The sequence below is a fragment of the Colias philodice genome, chromosome 5, assembly GCF_061535455.1.
Source record: "Colias philodice isolate Cphi_HAF_F1 chromosome 5, ilColPhil1 Martin Lab GWU primary, whole genome shotgun sequence".
Classification (NCBI taxonomy): Eukaryota; Metazoa; Arthropoda; class Insecta; order Lepidoptera; family Pieridae; genus Colias; species Colias philodice.
Genome location: NC_143090.1, coordinates 11430216 through 11453455, shown reverse-complemented (window position 1 = coordinate 11453455; position 23240 = coordinate 11430216). Strand labels below are relative to the sequence as shown.

The 23240-nt window shown below is 38.7% G+C and overlaps 1 protein-coding gene across 1 annotated transcript; it reads left to right on the top strand.

The window, feature by feature from the left end:
* Positions 1-1119: 1119 nt before the first annotated feature.
* Pdhb (Pyruvate dehydrogenase E1 beta subunit) lies at positions 1120-17246 on the top strand. Its single transcript, XM_089695156.1, has 8 exons — positions 1120-1503; positions 2372-2525; positions 3622-3808; positions 4678-4800; positions 5362-5463; positions 6210-6329; positions 7652-7832; positions 17108-17246. The coding sequence occupies exons 1-8, from the start codon at positions 1295-1297 to the stop codon at positions 17130-17132; spliced, it is 1101 nt and encodes a 366-aa protein (XP_089551282.1). The 5' UTR covers positions 1120-1294; the 3' UTR covers positions 17133-17246.
* The last annotated feature ends 5994 nt before the right edge of the window (positions 17247-23240 follow it).

Genomic DNA, 23240 nt, shown 5'->3' with positions numbered 1-23240 from the left:
CGTGGATGATAGAAATTAAAAAATTAAAATATGCAAATAACACGAAAAGCTGTACATAGGAATGCAAAGAACAGTAATTGTGTAAATTCCATGTGAGTCTCTAAACTTTATCTACTATCTAGATGATAGCTATGAAATAAAATACGCACAGAAAATACGTTATTCAGTATTCTTATTCTTATCATCTCAAACTACGCTTTAATAAAAAAGGCAATACGACCGTTATAGTTATAATATGTTTTAAAATTATAGAATCATAGAAAAGATTGTTCAATTCCTCAATCACTACATAGTATAAAACAAAGTCGCTTTCCCTGTCCCTATGTCCCTATGTCCCTATGTCCCTTTGTACGCTTAAATCTTTGAAACTACGCAACGGATTTTGATGCGGTTTTTTTTATTAGATAGAGTGATTCAAGAGGAAGGTTTATATGTATAATAACATCCATTAAATAGTGGAGAAGTACTGTTATATTTGAGGTTTCTAATGTGATGTCATAAAAAATTACATTGTTTCCGCTTATATTGCAAACGCAGGCTGAACCCTACGAGTTTTATCAAAATAATGTACTAAGTATTATACACATTGAAAAGGTCTACAGAAAAGTCCGCGATGGTATATGTCTATCTCTTATGGATAACCCACAATAACATTTTTTTGTCATTTACTTTTTACGACAAATAATAGCTAATTTTCGAAGCGATTTTCACCAATACAGCATTAATCCTTAACCAATTAAATACCTTGAATACATTGTTCATTTAATATAGATCTATATGGCACTTTACACCGTATGATTTAGGTGAATATTTTCGAAGATATTACAGATTTAAAAATTGCGGGACGTAGCGTTTGCGGCGGTACCGGCCGGCCGGGCCGCTATGTTTTTATATACAACGTTCACAGTTTTTCTGTAGTGTATTTTTAGTATCAGCATTGCACCCGTGCGAAGCCGGGGCGGGTCGCTAGTTATTTATAAGTTAAATTAATTTGATTTGGTAAAACAACAGATAATGTAAAACTATTTTCATTCCTGTCAAAAAACTTCGTATCCATGACTAGAAAATATGATATAAAAAGTAATATGACATGACGTTGACAGTTGACTTTGACTTGAACGAACTTCAGGTTAAACAGGCGCGACCTCCATTCATCCTTCGCATTTGAAAAGTGGCGATTTTAACATCATTTCCCACCATATTTAACAGAATTAATCACAAATAACCCTTAACTGAGGTAAACAAGTGTGTTCGGATTAGCATTTAAGTGTAATAAACATAAGTTGAAGTGAAAATGGCGTTGAAATCTCCACCGGTTCTTCTTGGTCTATTGGCCCGAGTTTCCCGACGTACCTTTTCAACATCGAAGGCTTTAGCTTCGAAGCCTATGACGGTGCGCGATGCCTTGAACCAAGCGATTGATGAAGAGATGGAAAGAGACGATAAGGTGTTCGTTATGGGCGAAGAAGTAGCTCAATACGACGGGGCCTACAAAGTTACGAGGTAAGAAAATAACCTTAATTTATGACATAAAAAAGAAATAGAAAAGTGTTGTATGTATTCTTAAAATCTTTATTTTCATATAAGAATGTGTAGTATATAATAATTTTATAATTTCACAGTTAAATATTATGTAACATGTTTATTGACATTGACAGGTTTCTCAATAAGAAGGTATCACATTGTTTCAAATAAATCTGCAATTTATGTCACTATCAAGGTTTAAATCTCCTCCACTTATCATATCAATGAAGATAATATAAATCTGATTGTATGCACAATTTGATTATCATTCTATAAACAAAAATAAAACTATCTCAGCAAGCAGACTGGTTCACAGATGAATAAATTTATGCCTTTTATTTGTATTAAATACATTTTTCGATATACAACTATATGTGTTAATGCCCATTTCATTACAATTCAACTATCACAGAGAAATGTTACTCAATAATCTATTTTCCTGTTACATGTGAAGCAAAAAAGTTAAACAATAAATCCCTTAGGAAGGAACTTTAAGTAGTTTTGAATAGAGTCTTCTGTTTCTAATAGCATTATGTCATTATTTAATGTAATGAAAATGTTAATAATTAAATTCATATAATTAAAATTAGCTCATGCAAAATAATATCCTGGTGAGTTAAATAAAATTTATTGTAACTTATTCTTTACTCTTAAATTTACTCTACAAAAAAAAAACTATATAGGTAGGTAGGTACAGAACAAAATAGATAACAAAATAAGCATTTTATTCAGTTTTTGTTTGAACTCACCACAAAAAAAATTTAAAATGTTTTCATTGCAAATATTATTCATAGAGATTTTATTCAATTTCAATTCAACTTTATGCAGTTTATATTTTCCTTTCCAGAGGTCTATGGAAGAAGTATGGAGACAAGAGAGTCATTGACACACCAATCACAGAAATTGGTTTTGCTGGTATTGCCGTAGGCGCGGCTTTCGCTGGTCTCAAGCCCATCTGCGAGTTCATGACCTTCAACTTCTCCATGCAGGCCATTGATCATGTGAGTTTTGTGAATAAAATGTTAAATAGCTTTTATATTTTTTTTTCTAATCTTAAATTTTTTTTATGCATTGGAATTGAATGCCATTAAACCAAAATATAAAATTCAACTGATATTTTTGTAAATAGGTTAGTTAGTTAGTTGTAGAATAGATTCAGATACAAGAATAAGTGCACATCACTTATTCTTGTATCTGAATCTATTCTTATTTCACTTGTGGATTTTCTTCTTGGAAATATTACTATTTATACTGAAATGATAATGCAGATAATGTATTGCACTTGAAAAAAATATATGTAATGATTGGAGATCAGATATTAATATTTTATTTATTTATTAAATATAACCACTTACATTTCCAATAAATTAAAATCAACAAAATTGATTGTTACTCTGATTTGTAGTTGTTATATTGATTTAACATTATTTGGACTTAACTTTAACTTCTACTAAAGTGTGTTGATAGTAAAATTTCAAGGTCATGGTCATACCATCACGTCATGGAATAAGTGCTTGCTAATCGTTATGTGCATTGGTGAAGGAGTGATTAACCAACCATTGCAGATAACAAACTCGCAGCGAAAACGTTCTACATGTCAGCAGGTATAGGGACAGAAGCCACTTTGTTTTATACTACATAGTGATGAATCACCGTTCCAGATAATAAACTCAACAACAAAATCATTCTACATGTAACAATTAATCAACATTCCAGATAAAAACAACTCAGATATAGACACAGGGACAGAAGCGACTATGTTTTATATTAGTAGTGACTAGTGATGTATCAAATGTTGCAGATAATAAATTCAGCATACATAGGGATATAGGGACAGAAGCAACTTTTGATGTGACAACCTCTTATAATTCGATAGCCGGCTGCACGCACGAAAAAACATGACTCATGCGGCGTTACCTCGCTCTGAGGCGTTCCATGTAGGCTTGAAGTGCAAGCAAGAGCGCGGAACGAGCGACAAAGAAGCACAATTATAGGCCGTTGTCACGTTCAACTATCGTCAGTAAACCGACTTTACAGACGACAAATTTTTTTTTATATGTACTATATATACTACATAGTGATGAATGAACATTCCAGATAATAAACTCAGCGGCCAAAACGTTCTACATGTCAGCGGGCGGAGTCCCCGTGCCGATCGTGTTCCGCGGGCCCAACGGGGCTGCCTCGGGGGTCGCGGCTCAGCACTCGCAGTGCTTTGCGGCTTGGTACAGCCACTGTCCCGGGCTGAAGGTGCTCATGCCATACTCCTCAGAGGATGCTAAGGGTATGGTAGATTTATTCTTTTTTTTATATTGTATTGTTAATGGGAATGTAAGTATTAAGCTATTGCATAGCTTTTATCTCAGACTTTGAGCGCGTCGACCGAATGTAAAATTTCAGTATCGAAAAAACCTAACACCCCCCACTCCAACCGGCACGACGGTGAGATGCTATACAATAGCTGAATGACAATCATAAACAAAACTTATAACTTAGTACAAAAACATAAAAAAAAAATTTTAAACATTTAAATTCACTGATACTAAAATTCTATGCTAATAATAATGAACAACAGGACTGTTTATACTTTACAGTTAACACGATTAAATTAATATTATTCTCCTTTTTTAGGTTGGTTAGAAATTGATTTAGTAAATATTATTAATTGATTATTCTCCAAATTAAGCAATAACTTTATGGGCTTAAAGAAACAAACATAGTGTGATGTCCTGAGTCCCCAAGTGGGGTAAGGAGCAGATGCATTATTCATATATCTGTTTCAATGATCGATTTTCTTTAAGGACAACTAGGTAATCAGCCTTCTGTGTCCTGCCAGACCAAGAAATTTTTTCCTCGTCTACAAACGAAAAGAAATAAAACAACATTAAATAAATATAATTAACAACAATCGCAATTATGGAGTTTCTTGTCGGTTCTTCTCCATAGATACTGCTTTCCGAATCGGTGGTTAATGTTAAAAATATGTATTGACGTTTCAAAAGTGCTTCTCGAAGAAGTCTAATTGAATAAATAAATGTTTGAGTTTGAGTCTTCTGTGTCCTGTCAGACCAAGAAATTTTTTCCTCGTCTACACGTAACGAAAAAGAAATAAATATAACAACATTAAATAAATATAATTAACAACATTTGCAGGTCTCCTTAAAGCGGCGATCCGTGACCCCGACCCAGTGGTGTTCCTGGAAGATGAAATCTTGTACGGAATGCAGTTCCCAATGTCCGATGAAGCTTTGTCATCTGACTTTGTGTTGCCTATTGGTGAGACAAGAAATATTTAACAGCTTATTTAATAGCCTAAAATGAATTATGAAGTCATTGGTCAAACTCAAGCTCCAACTAAGGTAATATTATCAACCTAATAATAAACAAGATGCCTGCTTGCCAAGATGCAGCTAAATCCTCAACTCAACTTATTATAGTGAAATTAACCATTATGTCATAAAATAGACATTAAAATGTGTGTGAAAATGGTGATAAATCCTATCTTATAAATGCGAAAGTTTGTCAGGATGTATGTGCGTATGTTTGTTACTCTTTCACGCAAATACTACTAAACCGATTACAATGAAATTTAGCACACATATAACTTGGATTAACACATAGGATAGGTTTTATCCCGAAAATCTCACGGGAACGGGAACTATGCGGATTTTCTTTGAAAACGCGAGCAAAGCTGCGGGCGGAAACCTAGTCTGTTTATATAAGGTACTTTCGTACAATTATGCAGTTCGACTTCTATATTTGCTATCGAATACTAACAAAACGTGGCAATAATGTTTTCCAAGAAAGGTATTTCATTTATGATGTTGATTATTTTAGGAAAGGCCAAAATCGAGAGGGAAGGAAAGCACATCACAGTAGTATGTGCGGGCAAGGCCACCGACACTGCTCTGCAAGCCGCCAATGAACTGGCTGGAAAAGGTAGGATTTATTGCTTGAAAACATAAATATAAGATTTAAACTCAAACTCAAACATTTATTCATTCAATTAGATTTCTTTAAGAAGCACTTTCGAATCGTCATTACACATTTTAACATTTACCACCGATTCGGAAAGCAGTATCTATGGAGAAGAACCGGCAAGAAACTCCATTTAAAAAGTTAAATATACATATAATTATTGCTAAAGCAATCATACAAACTATCTAAATGTAGCCAAGAAATTGAAATGGTTACAAAAATTTGGATTTCATATGTAGTCATTGATATCTTGCTTCTAGTGAAATTCCATCAAGATATTAGTATCAACATGGTATCATGATTTTATGAGTTTCAGATAACAGATAGAGAAGTATGTAAGTCAATGTAATTACTTTCATCCAACTGTTTCTTTCGTAATAAATATTAAATTTAAAGGAATGAAAAAAAAAATTAAAGACTAACGGATTTTAAACACGATTTATTCATTTTATCGATCTCTATAAACCGTGTGAAACGGGTTAATAATAAATTATTATTATAATGAATAAATGTATAATGAATAAATTGGTTTTAAAATTCGTTTTAATTTCCAATTGTAAAAAGATTCACATAATTTCTTAATTTTTTTGTGAAATCATGTTTTATCCAGATATTCCAAAGGCTCTTGCAAACTCTTTTAAACAAAAAATCTTCTTTTACTCCTTTAAACCTTATCTTTAACACCTTTTAACTAATTTCCCTTCCAGGCATTGAATGCGAAGTAATAAACCTGCGTTCCATAAGGCCGCTAGACTTCGACACAATCGCTCGGTCAGTGGCCAAGACGCACCACCTTGTTACTGTGGAACAAGGCTGGCCCCAGTCTGGTGAGATTTTTGTTTGTTTGTAGCTGGGTTGGTAGCCGGAAAGTTTAATTAAAGTGGGAACTAAAAATATTTACTATGATTAAATAAATTAATATAATTTATGTATACTTACCGCTTGATTTTTATTTTAGAAAATTTTTGTAGAAAAGATATATGAAGGTATGGAGATATAACTTTATATTATGTATGCTGTGATAAATGAAAAGGATTTTTTGACAAATAATTCCATATACTTACGCAAAAAATTAGAAACAATTTTTAATTTTGATATATAAATGGGCATTCCCATTTTATTTATTTTTTCAGTAATTGTCTACCCATTTTCACACGATGATCGAAAATAACAAGCAGACGCGAAAGATTCGTGTGTGATAAAACACAATTTCCCATCAACTAAAAAAATTAAAATATAAATATTTTTTTAATGAGCCAAAACACAGTTTTCAACTGGTTTGGTAGTCAGTGGATCATTTATTTATTGTACTGTATGATTTTATGTCAATAAAGTGAAGTCCCGTGTCCCCAAGTGGGGTAAGGGGCAGATGCATTATACATCTGTTTCACTGATCGATTTTTCTTTAGGGACAAGTAGGTGATCAGACTTCTGTGTCCCACCAGATCGAGACATTTTTTTTAAAGTGAAACTTTTATTACATCGTCTCAAACTTTTTGGTCTGTGTAGCGCATGTCGCGTGTATCGCGGCTGCCGAGTAGGTATACCTACTCGGCAGCCGACCGTCACGCGACATGCGCTACACAAAGCAGTGTTCGGAACCGTTCGAACAGTTTCACTTTTACCGTGGTTTCATAAAACCACACAACATTTTTTTCTTCTCCACTAGGAGTCGAACCCAGGACAACTCGGTTCTACGCTCACGCGTCAACCACTGTACCAAGGAGGTGGTCATTGTATTTCAATAGATATATTTTTATTTTTGATGTGACAACGTCTTATAATTCGATAAAGCCAGCTGTACGCATGAAAAAACATGACTCATGCGGCGTTACCTCGTTCTGAGGCGTTCCATGTAAGGCTTGAAGTGCAAGCGAGAGCGCGGAACGAGCGACAAAGAAGCACAATCGGACGTTGTCACGTTCAACTATCGTCAGTAAACCGACTTTACAACCAATTTTTTTTTACACGCTTTATATTAGCTTCACCTGTATGTTTGTTTGTAACCGACTTCTTTGGGCGCGATTTTGACCCACTTTAAACGGCCAGATTTCAAACTTTGTAGATTTATTGAGGACCGATGGCAATACACTAATTTGATAAAGCGTGTTTTTTAGTTTTTTTTAACTATTATTTACTAATGTTCCAGGTGTTGGCGCAGAAATATGCGCACGCGTCATGGAATCGTCCACGTTCTTCGAGCTCGACGCGCCGGTGTGGCGCGTGACCGGCGCGGACGTGCCCATGCCGTACGCGCGGGCGCTGGAGACGTTGGCCATACCGCGGCCGACCGATGTGGTCGGTGCGGTTAGCGCTGTGCTTGCCAACCAGTGAGTAATCGACTAATAAAAATTGGTTGTTTGTAAAGAAGGTTTACGATCGAGATGTTTACGTGATAACATAATGCAGTGGCAGCGCTCGAGATGAGACGGGAGATCGGTCCGTCTCTCTCTCGTTATACCTGCGATCGCGCTCGTGAGGTTTTGGTGTGACACAAGTTTCTGAACATATCACCCGACTAAAACGATTTTAAAAACGTTATCACGTAAAAACATTCGTATATTGTACGAATTTTAAGCGTATGTGGGTGCAGTGAGTAATAAAACATACGTGTATTGAAAGAATGTTAAGCGTATGTCCGTAACCCGAATAACATAATGTACAGGTTCACACGTTGTGGCAAGGAAGGAACGCTACACACATTGATTAGTTATTTTAAATACATACTAAAAGTCAATTCAGACACCAGCTAGTCCTTTTCGAGGCACTGCTTATGCAGGTATAGTTACGCCTATTACAGCTGTTAAAGCTCCCTTACTTGTTTAAGCACCTGTTAAAGCTCCCTGACCTGTCACAGCATCTGTAAAAGCTCCCTGACCTGTTACAGCACCTGTAAAAGCTCCCTGACCTGATAAAGCACATGTTACAGCTTCCTGGCCTGGTAAAGCACCTGTAAAAGCTCCCTGACCTGATAAAGCACCTGTTACAGTTTCCTGACCTGTTACAGCACCTGTAAAAGCTCCCTGACCTGTTACAGCACCTGTAAAAGCTCCCTGTCCTGATAAAGCACATGTTACAGCTTCCTGACCTGGTAAAGCACTTGTAAAAGCTCCATGACCTGTTACAGCACCTGTAAAAGCTCCCTGACCTTATAAAGCACATGTTACAGCTTTCTGACCTGTTACAGCACCTGTAAAAGCTCCCTGACCTGTTACAGCATCTGTAAAAGCTCCCTGACCTGTTACAGCACCTGTAAACGCTTCCCGACCTGCTAAAGCACCTGTAAAAGCTCACCGATCTGCTTACCACCTGTAAAAGCTCCCTGACCTGATAAAGCATATGTTACAGCTTCCTGACCTGGTAAAGCACCTGTAAAAGCTCCCTGACCTGTTACAGCACCTGTAAAAGCTCCCTGACCTGATAAAGCACATGTTACAGCTTCCTGACCTGGTAAAGCACCTGTTAAAGCTCCCTGACCTGTTACAGCACCTGTAAAAGCTCCCTGACCTGTTAAAGCATCTGTAAAAGCTCCTTGACCTGATAAAGCACCTGTTACAGCTTCCTGACCTGTTACAGCACCTGTAAAAGCTCCCTGACCTGATAAAGCACCTGATACAGCTTCCTGACCTGTTACAGCACCTGTAAAAGCTCCCTGACCTGTTACAGCACCTGTAAAAGCTCCCTGACCTGTTACAGCACCTGTAAAAGCTCCCTGACCTGTTACAGCACCTGGAAAAGCTCCCTGACCTGTTACAGCATCTGTAAAAGCTCCTTGACCTGATAAAGCACATGTTACAGCTTCCTGACCTGGTAAAGCACCTGTAAAAGCTCCATGACCTGTTACAGCACCTGTAAAAGCTCCCTGACCTTATAAAGCACATGTTACAGCTTTCTGACCTGTTACAGCACCTGTAAAAGCTCCCTGACCTGTTACAGCATCTGTAAAAGCTCCCTGACCTGTTACAGCACCTGTAAACGCTTCCCGACCTGCTAAAGCACCTGTAAAAGCTCACCGATCTGCTTACCACCTGTAAAAGCTCCCTGACCTGATAAAGCATATGTTACAGCTTCCTGACCTGGTAAAGCACCTGTAAAAGCTCCCTGACCTGTTACAGCACCTGTAAAAGCTCCCTGACCTGATAAAGCACATGTTACAGCTTCCTGACCTGGTAAAGCACCTGTTAAAGCTCCCTGACCTGTTACAGCACCTGTAAAAGCTCCCTGACCTGTTAAAGCATCTGTAAAAGCTCCTTGACCTGATAAAGCACCTGTTACAGCTTCCTGACCTGTTACAGCACCTGTAAAAGCTCCCTGACCTGATAAAGCACCTGATACAGCTTCCTGACCTGTTACAGCACCTGTAAAAGCTCCCTGACCTGTTACAGCACCTGTAAAAGCTCCCTGACCTGTTACAGCACCTGTAAAAGCTCCCTGACCTGTTACAGCACCTGGAAAAGCTCCCTGACCTGTTACAGCATCTGTAAAAGCTCCTTGACCTGATAAAGCACCTGTTACAGCTTCCTGACCTGTTACAGCACCTGTAAAAGCTCCCTGACCTGTAACAGCACCTGTTACAGCTTCCCGACGAGCTAAAGCACCTGTAAAAGCTCACCGATCTGCTTACCACTTGTAAGAGCTCCCTGACCTGATAAAGCATATGTTACAGTTTCCTGACCTGGTAAAGCACCTGTAAAAGCTTCCTGACCTGGTAAAGCACCTGTAAAAGCTTCCTGACCTGTTACAGCACCTGTAAAAGCTCCCTGACCTGATAAAGCACATGTTACAGCTTCCTGACCTGGTAAAGCACCTGTAAAAGCTCCCTGACCTGTTACAGCACCTGTAAAAGCTCCCTGACCTGATAAAGCACATGTTACAGCTTCCTGACCTGGTAAAGCACCTGTAAAAGCTCCCTGACCTGTTACAGCACCTGTAAAAGCTCCCTGACCTGATAAAGCACACGTTACAGCTTCCTGGCCTGGTAAAGCACCTGTAAAAGCTCCCTGACCTGATAAAGCACCTGTTACAGCTTCCAGACCTGTTACAGCACCTGTAAAAGCTCCCTGACCTGTTACAGCATCTGTAAAAGCTCCCTGACCTGTTGCAGCACCTGTAAAAGCTCCCTGACCTGTTACAGCACCTGTAAAAGCTCCCTGACCTGATAAAGCACCTGTTACAGCTTCCTGACCTGTTACAGCACCTGTTAAAGCTCCCTGACCTAATAAAGCACCTGTTACAGCTTCCTGACCTGTTACAGCAACTGTAAAAGCTCCCTGACCTGTTACAGCATCTGTAAAAGCTCCCTGACCTGCTAAAGCACCTGTTAAAGCTCCCTGACCTGTTACAGCACCTGTAAAAGCTCCCTGACCTGATAAAGCACCTGTTACAGCTTCCTGACCTGTTACAGCTACTGTAAAAGCTCCTTGACCTGTTACAGCATCTGTAAAAGCTCCTTGACCTGTTACAGCACCTGGAAAAGCTCCCTGACCTGTTACAGCACCTGTTTAAGTTCCCTGACCTGATAAAGCACATGTTACAGCTTCCTGACCTGGTAAAGCACATGTTACAGCTTCCTGACCTGGTAAAGCACCTGTTAAAGCTCCCTGTCCTGATAAAGCTCATGTTACAGCTTCCTGACCTGGTAAAGCACCTGTAAAAGCTCCCTGACCTGTTAAAGCACCTGTCTCAGCTTCCTGACCCGTTTAAGTATCTGTTATAATTTCTTAACCTGTTAAAGCACCTGTAAAAGTTCTTTGACCTGCTAAAGCACCTGTAAAAGTTTCCTGACCTGCTTTAGCACCTGTTAAAGCTCCCTGACCTGTTAAAGCACCTGTTGCAGCTTCCTGACCCGTTATAGTATCTGTTATAGGTTCCTAACCTATTAAAGCACCTGTAAAAGCTCCTTGACCTGATAAAGCACCTGATACAGCTTCCTGACCTGTTACAGCACCTGATAAAGCTCCCTGACCTGTTACAGCACCTGGAAAAGCTCCCTGACCTGTTACAGCACCTGTAAAAGCTCCTTGACCTGATAAAGCACCTGTTACAGTTTCCTGACCTGTTACAGCACCTGTAAAAGCTCCCTGTCCTGATAAAGCTCATGTTACAGCTTCCTGACCTGGTAAAGCACCTGTAAAAGCTCCCTGACCTGTTACAGCACCTGTAAAAGCTCCCTGACCTGATAAAGCACATGTTACAGCTTCCTGGCCTGGTAAAGCACCTGTAAAAGCTCCCTGACCTGATAAAGCACCTGTTACAGCTCCTTGACCTGTTACAGCACCTGGAAAAGCTCCCTGACCTGTTACAGCACCTGTAAAAGTTCCCTGACCTGATAAAGCACCTGTTACAGCTTCCTGACCTGTTACAGCATCTGTAAAAGCTCCCTGACCTGTTACAGCACCTGTAAAAGCTCCCTGTCCTGATAAAGCACATGTTACAGCTTCCTGACCTGGTAAAGCACCTTTAAAAGCTCCCTGACCTGTTTCAACACCTTTAAAAACTCCCTGACCTTATAAAGCACATGTTACAGCTTTCTGACCTGTTACAGCACCTGTAAAAGCTCCCTGACCTGTTACAGCATCTGTAAAAGCTCCCTGACCTGTTACAGCACCTGTAAACGCTTCCCGACCTGCTAAAGCACCTGTAAAAGCTCACCGATCTGCTTACCACCTGTAAAAGCTCCCTGACCTGATAAAGCATATGTTACAGCTTCCTGACCTGGTAAAGCACCTGTAAAAGCTCCCTGACCTGTTACAGCACCTGTAAAAGCTCCCTGACCTGTTACAGCACCTGTAAAAGCTCCCTGACCTGATAAAGCACATGTTACAGCTTCCTGACCTGGTAAAGCACCTGTAAAAGCTCCCTGTCCTGATAAAGCTCATGTTACAGCTTCCTGACCTGGTAAAGCACCTGTTAAAGCTCCCTGACCTGTTACAGCACCTGTAAAAGCTCCCTGACCTGTTAAAGCACCTGTTGCAGCTTCCTGACCCGTTAAAGTATCTGTTATAGGTTCCTAACCTATTAAAGCACCTGTAAAAGCTTCTTGACCTGATAAAGCACCTGATACAGCTTCCTGACCTGTTACAGCACCTGTAAAAGCTCCCTGATCTGTTACAGTATCTGTAAAAGCTCCCTGACCTGTTACAGCACCTGTAAAAGCTCCCTGACCTGTTACAGCACCTGGAAAAGCTCCCTGACCTGTTACAGCATCTGTAAAAGCTCCTTGACCTGATAAAGCACCTGTTACAGCTCCCTGACCTGTAACAGCACCTGTTACAGCTTCCTGACCTGTTACAGCACCTGTTACAGCTTCCTGACCTGTTACAGCACCTGTAAAAGTTCTTTGACCTGCTAAAGCACCTGTAAAATTTTCCTGACCTGCTTTAGCACCTGTTTAAGCTCCCTGACCTGTTAAAGCACCTGTTGCAGCTTCCTGACCCGTTATAGTATCTGTTATAGGTTCCTAACCTATTAAAGCATCTGTAAAAGCTCCTTGACCTGATAAAGCACCTAATACAGCTTCCTGACCTGTTACAGCACCTGTAAAAGCTCCCTGACCTGTTACAGCACCTGTAAAAGCTCCCTGACCTGTTACAGCACCTGATTACACTCCCTGACCTGTTACAGCACCTGGAAAAGCTCCCTGACCTGTTACAGCACCTGTAAAAGTTCTTTGACCTGCTAAAGCACCTGTTACAGCTTCCTGACCTGTTACAGCACCTGTAAAAGCTCCCTGACCTGTTACAGCATCTGTAAAAGCTCCCTGACCTGTTACAGCACCTGTAAACGCTTCCCGACGAGCTAAAGCACCTGTAAAAGCTCACCGATCTGCTTACCACTTGTAAAAGCTCCCTGACCTGATAAAGCATATGTTACAGCTTCCTGACCTGGTAAAGCACCTGTAAAAGCTTCCTGACCTGTTACAGCACCTGTAAAAGCTCCTTGACCTGATAAAGCACATGTTACAGCTTCCTGACCTGGTAAAGCACCTGTAAAAGCTCCCTGACCTGTTACAGCACCTGTAAAAGCTCCCTGACCTGTTACAGCACCTGTAAAAGCTCCCTGACCTGATAAAGCACGTGTTACAGCTTCCTGGCCTGGTAAAGCACCTGTAAAAGCTCCCTGACCTGATAAAGCCCCTGTTACAGCTTCCTGACCTGTTACAGCACCTGTAAAAGCTCCCTGACCTGTTACAGCATCTGTAAAAGCTCCCTGACCTGTTGCAGCACCTGTAAAAGCTCCCTGACCTGTTAAAGCACCTGTCTCAGCTTCCTGACCCGTTTAAGTATCTGTTATAGGTTCTTAACCTTTTAAAGCACCTGTTACAGCTTCCTGACCTGTTACAGCACCTGTAAAAGTTCTTTGACCTGCTAAAGCACCTGTAAAAGTTTCCTGACCTGCTTTAGCACCTGTTAAAGCTCCCTGACCTGTTAAAGCACCTGTTGCAGCTTCCTGACCTGTTATAGTATCTGTTATAGGTTCCTAACCTATTAAAGCACCTGTAAAAGCTCCTTGACCTGATAAAGCACCTGATACAGCTTCCTGACCTGTTACAGCACCTGTAAAAGCTCCCTGACCTGTTACAGCATCTGTAAAAGCTCCCTGACCTGTTACAGCACCTGATAAAGCTCCCTGACCTGTTACAGCACCTGATAAAGCTCCCTGACCTGTTACAGCACCTGGAAAAGCTCCCTGACCTGTTACAGCACCTGTAAAAGCTCCTTGACCTGATAAAGCACCTGTCACAGCTTCCTGACCTGTTACAGCACCTGTAAAAGCTCCCTGACCTGTTACAGCACCTGTAAAAGCTCCCTGACCTGATAAAGCACATGTTACAGCTTCCTGGCCTGGTAAAGCACCTGTAAAAGCTCCCTGACCTGATAAAGCACCTGTTACAGCTCCTTGACCTGTTACAGCACCTGGAAAAGCTCCCTGACCTGTTACAGCACCTGTAAAAGTTCCCTGACCTGATAAAGCACCTGTTACAGCTTCCTGACCTGTTACAGCACCTGTAAAAGCTCCCTGACCTGTTACAGCACCTGTAAAAGCTCCCTGACCTGTTAAAGCTCCCTGACCTGTTACAGCACCTGTAAAAGCTCCCTGACCTGATAAAGCACATGTTACAGCTTCCTGGCCTGTAAAAGCTCCCTGACCTGATAAAGCACCTGTTACAGCTTCCTGACCTGTTACAGCACCTGTAAAAGCTCCCTGACCTGTTACAGCATCTGTAAAAGCTCCCTGACCTGTTGCAGCACCTGTAAAAGCTCCCTGACCTGTTAAAGCACCTGTCTCAGCTTCCTGACCCGTTTAAGTATCTGTTATAGGTTCTTAACCTGTTAAAGCACCTGTTACAGCTTCCTGACCTGTTACAGCACCTGTAAAAGTTCTTTGACCTGCTAAAGCACCTGTAAAAGTTTCCTGACCTGCTTTAGCACCTGTTAAAGCTCCCTGACCTGTTAAAGCACCTGTTGCAGCTTCCTGACCCGTTATAGTATCTGTTATAGGTTCCTAACCTATTAAAGCACCTGTAAAAGCTCCTTGACCTGATAAAGCACCTGATACAGCTTCCTGACCTGTTACAGCACCTGTTAAAGCTCCCTGACCTGTTACAGCATCTGTAAAAGCTCCCTGACCTGTTACAGCACCTGGAAAAGCTCCCTGACCTGTTACAGCACCTGTAAAAGTTCCCTGACCTGAAAAAGCACCTGTTACAGCTTCCTGACCTGTTACAGCACCTGTAAAAGCTCCCTGACCTGTTACAGCACCTGTAAAAGCTCCCTGACCTGTTACAGCACCTGTTAAAGCTCCCTGACCTGTTACAGCACCTGTAAAAGCTCCCTGACCTGATAAAGCACATGTTACAGCTTCCTGGCCTGGTAAAGCACCTGTAAAAGCTCCCTGACCTGATAAAGCACCTGTTACAGCTTCCTGACCTGTTACAGCACCTGTAAAAGCTCCCTGACCTGTTACAGCATCTGTAAAAGCTCCCTGACCTGTTGCAGCACCTGTAAAAGCTCCCTGACCTGTTAAAGCACCTGTCTCAGCTTCCTGACCCGTTTAAGTATCTGTTATAGGTTCTTAACCTGTTAAAGCACCTGTTACAGCTTCCTGACCTGTTACAGCACCTGTAAAAGTTCTTTGACCTGCTAAAGCACCTGTAAAAGTTTCCTGACCTGCTTTAGCACCTGTTAAAGCTCCCTGACCTGTTAAAGCACCTGTTGCAGCTTCCTGACCCGTTATAGTATCTGTTATAGGTTCCTAACCTATTAAAGCACCTGTAAAAGCTCCTTGACCTGATAAAGCACCTGATACAGCTTCCTGACCTGTTACAGCACCTGTAAAAGCTCCCTGACCTGTTACAGCATCTGTAAAAGCTCCCTGACCTGTTACAGCACCTGATAAAGCTCCCTGACCTGTTACAGCACCTGGAAAAGCTCCCTGACCTGTTACAGCACCTGTAAAAGCTCCTTGACCTGATAAAGCACCTGTTACAGCTTCCTGACCTGTTACAGCACCTGTAAAAGCCCCCTGTCCTGATAAAGCTCATGTTACAGCTTCCTGACCTGGTAAAGCACCTGTAAAAGCTCCCTGACCTGTTACAGCACCTGTAAAAGCTCTCTGACCTGATAAAGCACATGTTACAGCTTCCTGGCCTGGTAAAGCACCTGTAAAAGCTCCCTGACCTGATAAAGCACCTGTTACAGCTTCCTGACCTGTTACAGCACCTGTAAAAGCTCCCTGACCTGTTACAGCACCTGTTAAAGCTCCCTGACCTGTTACAGCACCTGTTACAGCTTCCTGACCTGTTACAGCTTCCTGACCTGTTACAGCACCTGTTACAGCTTCCTGACCTGTTACAGCATCTGTAAAAGCTCCCTGAACTGTTACAGCACCTGTAAAAGTTCCTTGACCTGCTAAAGCACCTGTAAAAGCTTCCTGATCTGTTAAAGCTCCCTGACCCGTTAAAGCACCTGTTGCAGCTTCCTGACCCGTTAAAGTATCTGTTATAGGTTCCCAACCTATTAAAGCACCTGTAAAAGCTCCCTGACCTGATAAAGCACCTGCTTAAGCTCCCTGACCTGATAAAGCACCTGTTACAACTTCCTGACCTGCTTCAATACCTGTTTAAGCTCCCTGACCTGTTAAAGCACCTGTAAAAGCTCCCAGATTTGATTAAGCACCTGTTACAGCTCCCTGACCTGCTAAAGCACCTGTAAAAGCTCCCTGACCTGCTATAGCACCTGTTAAAGCTTCCTGACCCGTAAAAGTATCTGTTATAGGTTCCGAACCTGTTAAAGCTCCCTGACCTGTTAAAGCACTTGTAAAAGCTCCCTGATCTGGTAAAGCACCTGTTCAAGCTGCAGTTACAGTTATGCCCGCTACAAATTCAGACCACAAAGCGATGCGAGTTATTTTATCTCTCAAATTTGTTCTTTTTAATTTTATATCATTGAAATGCTTAAATGTGATTTTTTTTAAGAATCTTCGATCACAAGGCGGGATTTGAACCCGCGGTTTGACTCAAAAAGTTCTCACGAATAAATTTCTTATTTTCTACATTTTTAGGTTCATCTCAACGAGTTTAATTAATATATTTTTTTTATTACAGAATTGCCAGCGAAGCCGCGATGTAAGAAGAGTTAGGAATCTCTAGACACACCACCAGAAATTAATGTACATATTTATTGAATCCATGTATTGCAGTGAACGAAATGTGATCATTAGAAGAATTATATTATTGTTATTTATACTGTGTTTTATTTTGTTCCTTGAAGTTTATTAAAACATCTCGAGGCCATTGCCTATTTTTTATCCTAATATAAGATATAATTATGAGCACTTTTGCAAAAGAACGCAGCAAAGCTCTCACTTATAGGCATTTTTTTGATTACTATTGTACTAATAAACATAAAATCTTAATATAGTTATATAAATCTCGTGTCACAATGTTTGTCCTCAATGGACTCCTAAACCACTTAACCGATTATAATAAAATTCGCACACCATGTGCAGTTCGATCTAACTTGAGAGATAGGATAGGTTTTATCCCGGAAATCTCACGGGAAAGGGAACTATGTGGGGTTTTCTCTGAAAACGCGGGCGAAGCCGCGGGCGGAAAGCCTTATAAAATTGCCTTTTGCAAAAATTCCGAAAACACTTCCCACAAAAACATACTTTAACAACTACCTTCGTAATATTAGTAATATTTTTTAATAATATTTATCATTATAATATTATCTTAGCCATGCAGTCAATAGAAAAATTAAATTATTAGAATATTGCCATCTAGTGGTAAGTAGTGGAAACAAGGAAATGTATAACTTTCTATTGAATTACTTTTAAATATATAATAATAGATGTCGTTGGTCACAGTATTAGCATTCGCCGAAGTATTTTTCAAATGCATATTAACCCGTGACGCGTCATACGCACAGCGGGTGTGCGTAACTCAAAATGGTACTGTAGCGTCCTGCGCACAAACGCCTGTGCGTAACGCGGCCCGTGACATTGAAGGTCATCAGTAGAGACTTACAAGTGAATGTTTCCAGTATAAAAAATATTTCTCTATGCCTTAAACATTTATAATTCGAATCGACACGACTCCGAGACAGGCAATAGAGACCAAAACCACAAAATAAAATAAAAAAAGTGAATCATTGATTGAGTTGCGTCATCGGCCATAGTTTGTGACATTTGTCTTGTTCAACGAATATTTGGATTGTGAATTATGCCGAGAGGAATAATTAGATGAGTGATAATTGAGACGTATATTACTGGAAATTTTACGTAGAATACGTTTATGATATTGGTTTTAGGGATATTTGAAGAATACTCAGTGAAAAAGTGTCTCAACTTTTCAGTGCGGAAGACGCAAAATGGCGCTTTTTTTCTTGTTTGTGAATAATGGAGATTTGTTATTATTTATAGTAAAATACGTTGTGTTAAATGTGTGAATATATAAGTGAATGTATTTGGCAATCGTGTAGTGATATGAAAACGTGAATATGATCATTTGATGACTCAGCATTATCATGTAAGTGTTAGTATGTAAGCAATTAAAATTAAAACAAAAGAAAATCAATTTTTTATAATTTTATAGAAAAAATATATCGTCATGATTACATTTTTATGCTATAACTAGTTTCTTCCTCTTTCCAAAAATATATCATACATGGCATATAATTATAGAACAATAGGGTAAATAAAATTTTCAAACTCGGTAGTCATAAAAAAGCTAGATTTCGTGAACTCCCTTGACACTATCGGGATCGGTGTCGGCTGTGCGCCGAACGCGTAACGGGTTAATGTACAAAATATCAATGATTTTTTTTAATATATTATTAATATGGTTGATTGTACATAATATGTTTTATCAAGTTTTGGAACTTTATACCTATGCCGAAACCATTCGTTGTACTCGTACCTAAGTTATTTAAGTAGATAAAAATGTGAAGATGTCACCAATGTAGCTAAAGAGAGGAATATTTTATTATTACCTTAAAATTGCAACTAGGTAATTTTTGCAATTCCGAAGAAATCTATAAGGTAAAGCTGAAGAGTTTGTTTGTTTGAACGCGCTAATCTCAGGAACTATTGGTCCGATTTGAAAAATTATTTCGGTGTTAGATAGCCCATATTTTATCGAGGAAGGCTATACGCTATAATAATATATCATCACGCTAAGACCAACAGGAGCGGAGCCACGCCACTTCTATCATTTATAGTATAAATTTTATACATATTAATGATATTAACATAAATGTCAATATCCATGATAACCTATTTTTTTTATCGTTTATGTCCCTGCAGCACAGATTAGAGAATAGTTACTTCCTGCAGTGTTCCATAGATCATAGGTAGCTTCCCTAGCAAAATTCGCTTTCTTATTTATAAAAAAACACAACTCGAAATACTATAACAATCTAACGTTACGTACACCCTCAACGATATAAAACTATACAATAACAAATATAGCATCGCACACAATAGTTGGAAATCTTGTGTCGGACCAAAGCGGGCGATCCATCAAGCTGTCTGCACTCACAATATATTTAGTGGAAATGCTCTCAATCGCCCATTCTCAACGCTGCTGATTTCTGCCCGTTGTTATTTTAATACAGCTTTATGTGTTTATGTTGCTAGATAAAATTAGATAAAATTAGGTACCTATTTCACGCAAACTTCGCGTTGCCCATATTTATAATTCACACATAAAATTATATTTTTGTCAAAAAAAGCAGTCATTGACGTTTTCTAACAAAGCAGTGTATTTATCAAAAGTAATCTAAATCAGTTTAGCAGATTAGGGGACAAAACATAGTAAACAATGACTAAAACTTTGAACAAAGTTGCCTACAAAAAAAACAGCCACGTTTGAATAGTATCCATAGGTGATAGGTTAACAATTGTAGTACCTACTTTCTGAAATCAGATGCAAAACATTAGTATACATACCTACTTACCTATAGGGGCATACGTTTCAAATCAATCACGAGCAGCGGAGCAGCACTAAAATACCTAATCCTGAAAAATGAACAACTTATCATCGAGTCATTTTCAAGTCCAGCCATGTAACGTCCAGACCATGTAACCTGGAAGGATCATCATCAACATGTAGTTTCTACAGAAAAGTGATATGAATTTCCCCATAATATTATGTAGAGCCCTTCAATATTCTTCGTGTAAACATTTATTTTCTAAAAAAATTAAGTAAAAATCCATTTAGTATATTACCGCTCGCACGTGCGCTCTCTGAATCTGTCCAGTGTCCTTACGCCGGTGATGGATCGACGATTTTACCAGAATTATATTATTTTATTTCTGCACGAAACTCGGGAGATTGACGTTTTTCGTTAGCCGAGTATTGTGTTGTTTTTTACGTCAACAAGGTTACGTGGGAAATTGAGATGTACAATTTTATTTGGGGGTTTCATCGTTTGGTGTTTTTACCTAAAATTATAATATGGAAGAATTTCTCAGATTTTTGGCTAGCTTTGGGAATATTTTAGCGCCATGTTGGCTGCGCTTAATTTGAGTTAACTAGATGATATTATTTATTAGGATCTATGGTGGCAGGAATGTCGAAATTAGCTTAACTTTCTGACTAGACTTCTGAATTAGAACATCATATTATGCGGTCACAAAAAGGAGGTTTCAGATTTCACCCAAATAAATTTTGCACATCTCGGAGAGGTGTTTGCTCTATTTTTTTTTTAAAGATTGATTCCGGTTATTTTTTGGTTTTATTAGCTATAGTTTTTTCATAAATACTATACTTACTTCAAATTTTGTAGTGGACAAAAATGCTCACGTTATCTTAGACCCAAATATTTTTTTAAACGAAAAAATTCAATATTTTTTTATTCTTAACACTCAAAATTCGAAAATATCTAAATATATTTTTTCTACAGTAGGTCTAACTAAGTAATCCATCAGAAGCTTCTCGTAAACTTGCTATACTGACATTGTTAGCTAACAACTTCAACAGTTTAGCAACTCGTAAAACTTTAGCCGTGAACAAAATATTTTATCCAACATTGTTTTATAAATATCATTATATAAAAATAAATATTAAGTATTTTATTTTTGTGTTTCAGAGAATTTGATGTAGGTATTGTATCATCGTAATGATATACCAATGTGTCTAGATCTAGGTACCTACTCAAAGAAAATATGGGGTTAATCGACATGCTAATAATTACCTATTGAAAATATTGAAATATTGTTGTTCGCAGTTTTTTATTATAGTCTAAGATCCGGTGGAGGACCGATATTTAGGTACTTCATCTGATAACCAGAGATCTATTTTAAAGTGAAACTTTTACTACCTACATCGTCTCAAACTTTTTGGTCTGTGTAGCGCATGTCGCGTGACGGTCGGCTGCCAAGTAGGTAGGTATAAAGCAGTGTTCGGAACCGTTCGAACAGTTTCACTTTTACCGTGGTTTCATAAAACCTGAAACCATACAACATTTTTTTATCAAATACCTACATACCTATTTGCAATTTATTAGCAAGTATGCCTATAACTGGCCTATCAAATCGATACATATACCTTCTGCTTACTTTTAAATTTTATTGTAAAAGAAAATTCATTCAACCTCCAATCTAAAAACAAAATTATAAGCATGATTTACTTCCTTTTGAATAAAGTAACCACCGTATAAATACTGTTATTAATTTAAAACCACTAAGCCCCAGATCGACAGATTTTGACGCGTTGAAAGCCCCACTCTGTCCCTTATTCAAGCAGGGTTTAAAACCAATGGGGTGTCTTGCTTCAAAGCTTTTTAAAGTAATTGAATGAGGTATCAGTTACTGGATACTATATTAAAGAACAATCGATTTAAAACCGTTTAAATGGTTTTTCAATCTTCACTTCTACCAGTGTAATAAAAATGACGATATAAAAATAATATTATAGAAGTGAAAGTTTTTATCAAATGAACATCAATGGCTGATACATCATACAATCTGGTTGAAATTAGGCACAGGTATAGATAATTAGATAGGTATAAATGCGAAAAAGCAGACCAATTTTTAAACAAAAAGCCGCACTTTGAAGCTTGATTTACTTATAGGTACATAACATGTTATATTTGTAGTATTATGCACAATAACCCAAATCTTAACTTTTTTTTATTCCTTTACAGAAATTCTAATAACATCTCTTTCACGATATAAATACAAAATAAACACCAAAATATCGTTTCGGAAGCTCAGGATATTCATACGCGTTATCCCGGGCAAAAAGCGACTAATTCAGCTTGCCCATCCATCACGCTGTCACATACCATTAGAGACCCCGCGTACCTACCAATGTACCTACGTTATTTTTTTAATCATCACTGTAATTATTATTTGTAATGTAAGGAGAGGAATATGTATTCGCATTTATTATTAGATGTACCTTGTGTGAGAAAATTGTATGAATAAGGTTCGATAAAATTGTTACTTACCTATAGGTGCGCGCGTTATAAAAATTGCTAGCCATTTAATACATTTTAAAACAATATTTAACAAGATTTCTAGTGTATATAGAAATAAGCTCAACCCAAATAAAGGAAATTGAATGGATGTAATATTATGTTGCCATATAAATAGAAGAAAATGCCTACTTAACCTAGGTACATTTTTGCACAAAAATAAAACTTGTCCCCTACAAGTTTTGAAATAGAAGATGAAATTTTTGTATGTTGAGAAAGGGCTATTGCGTGATACATAACATGAAATGCGTTATGCGTGTAAAGTGGAATGGTAAGCTAGTATCGATATATTTTTGTGAATCAACCAGGTAACTGTAATATAAAACCGTATGAATTTAAATGGCGTCGATAAATTAAAATAGTAGAAAGCGAAGATTCAAATAGGTACCTACAAGCATAGGTAGTCACACTATATAATAAGCTGTGCTATAAGTAAAATTATTTATAGATTATGCAAATGGTCTTAGATATTAATATTATATAATACAAGGTAATAATTATAAGCAAGTTTCCAAGTGTACGTACCCAGTTTTCCGCTTGTATTTATATATGTAAATAATACACATTTAAATAATTGTCGAGGAATGTTATATAAATGTATAATTTAAGTGTTTACTGTTTAGCAATTACATATAGTGTCAAGTCCAAACACAACAACATAGGAGTGGATTGCTTCAAGCAATAACCTAATTTTAGTCAAATCAATAGGTATATTACTAGCTGCTCCGCGCGGTTTCACCCCCGTGGCTCCACCCC

What these genes read in the sequence shown, in the direction of transcription:
- Pdhb (XM_089695156.1), top strand. Translation starts at nt 1,295, where the DNA reads ATGGCGTTGAAATCTCCACCGGTTCTTCTTGGTCTATTGGCCCGAGTT. An exon ending in TGACTTTGTGTTGCCTATTG is followed by an intron (nt 4,801 to 5,361) that starts GTGAGACAAGAA and finishes TGATTATTTTAG; the next exon opens with GAAAGGCCAAAATCGAGAGG. An exon ending in ACAAGGCTGGCCCCAGTCTG is followed by an intron (nt 6,330 to 7,651) that starts GTGAGATTTTTG and finishes CTAATGTTCCAG; the next exon opens with GTGTTGGCGCAGAAATATGC.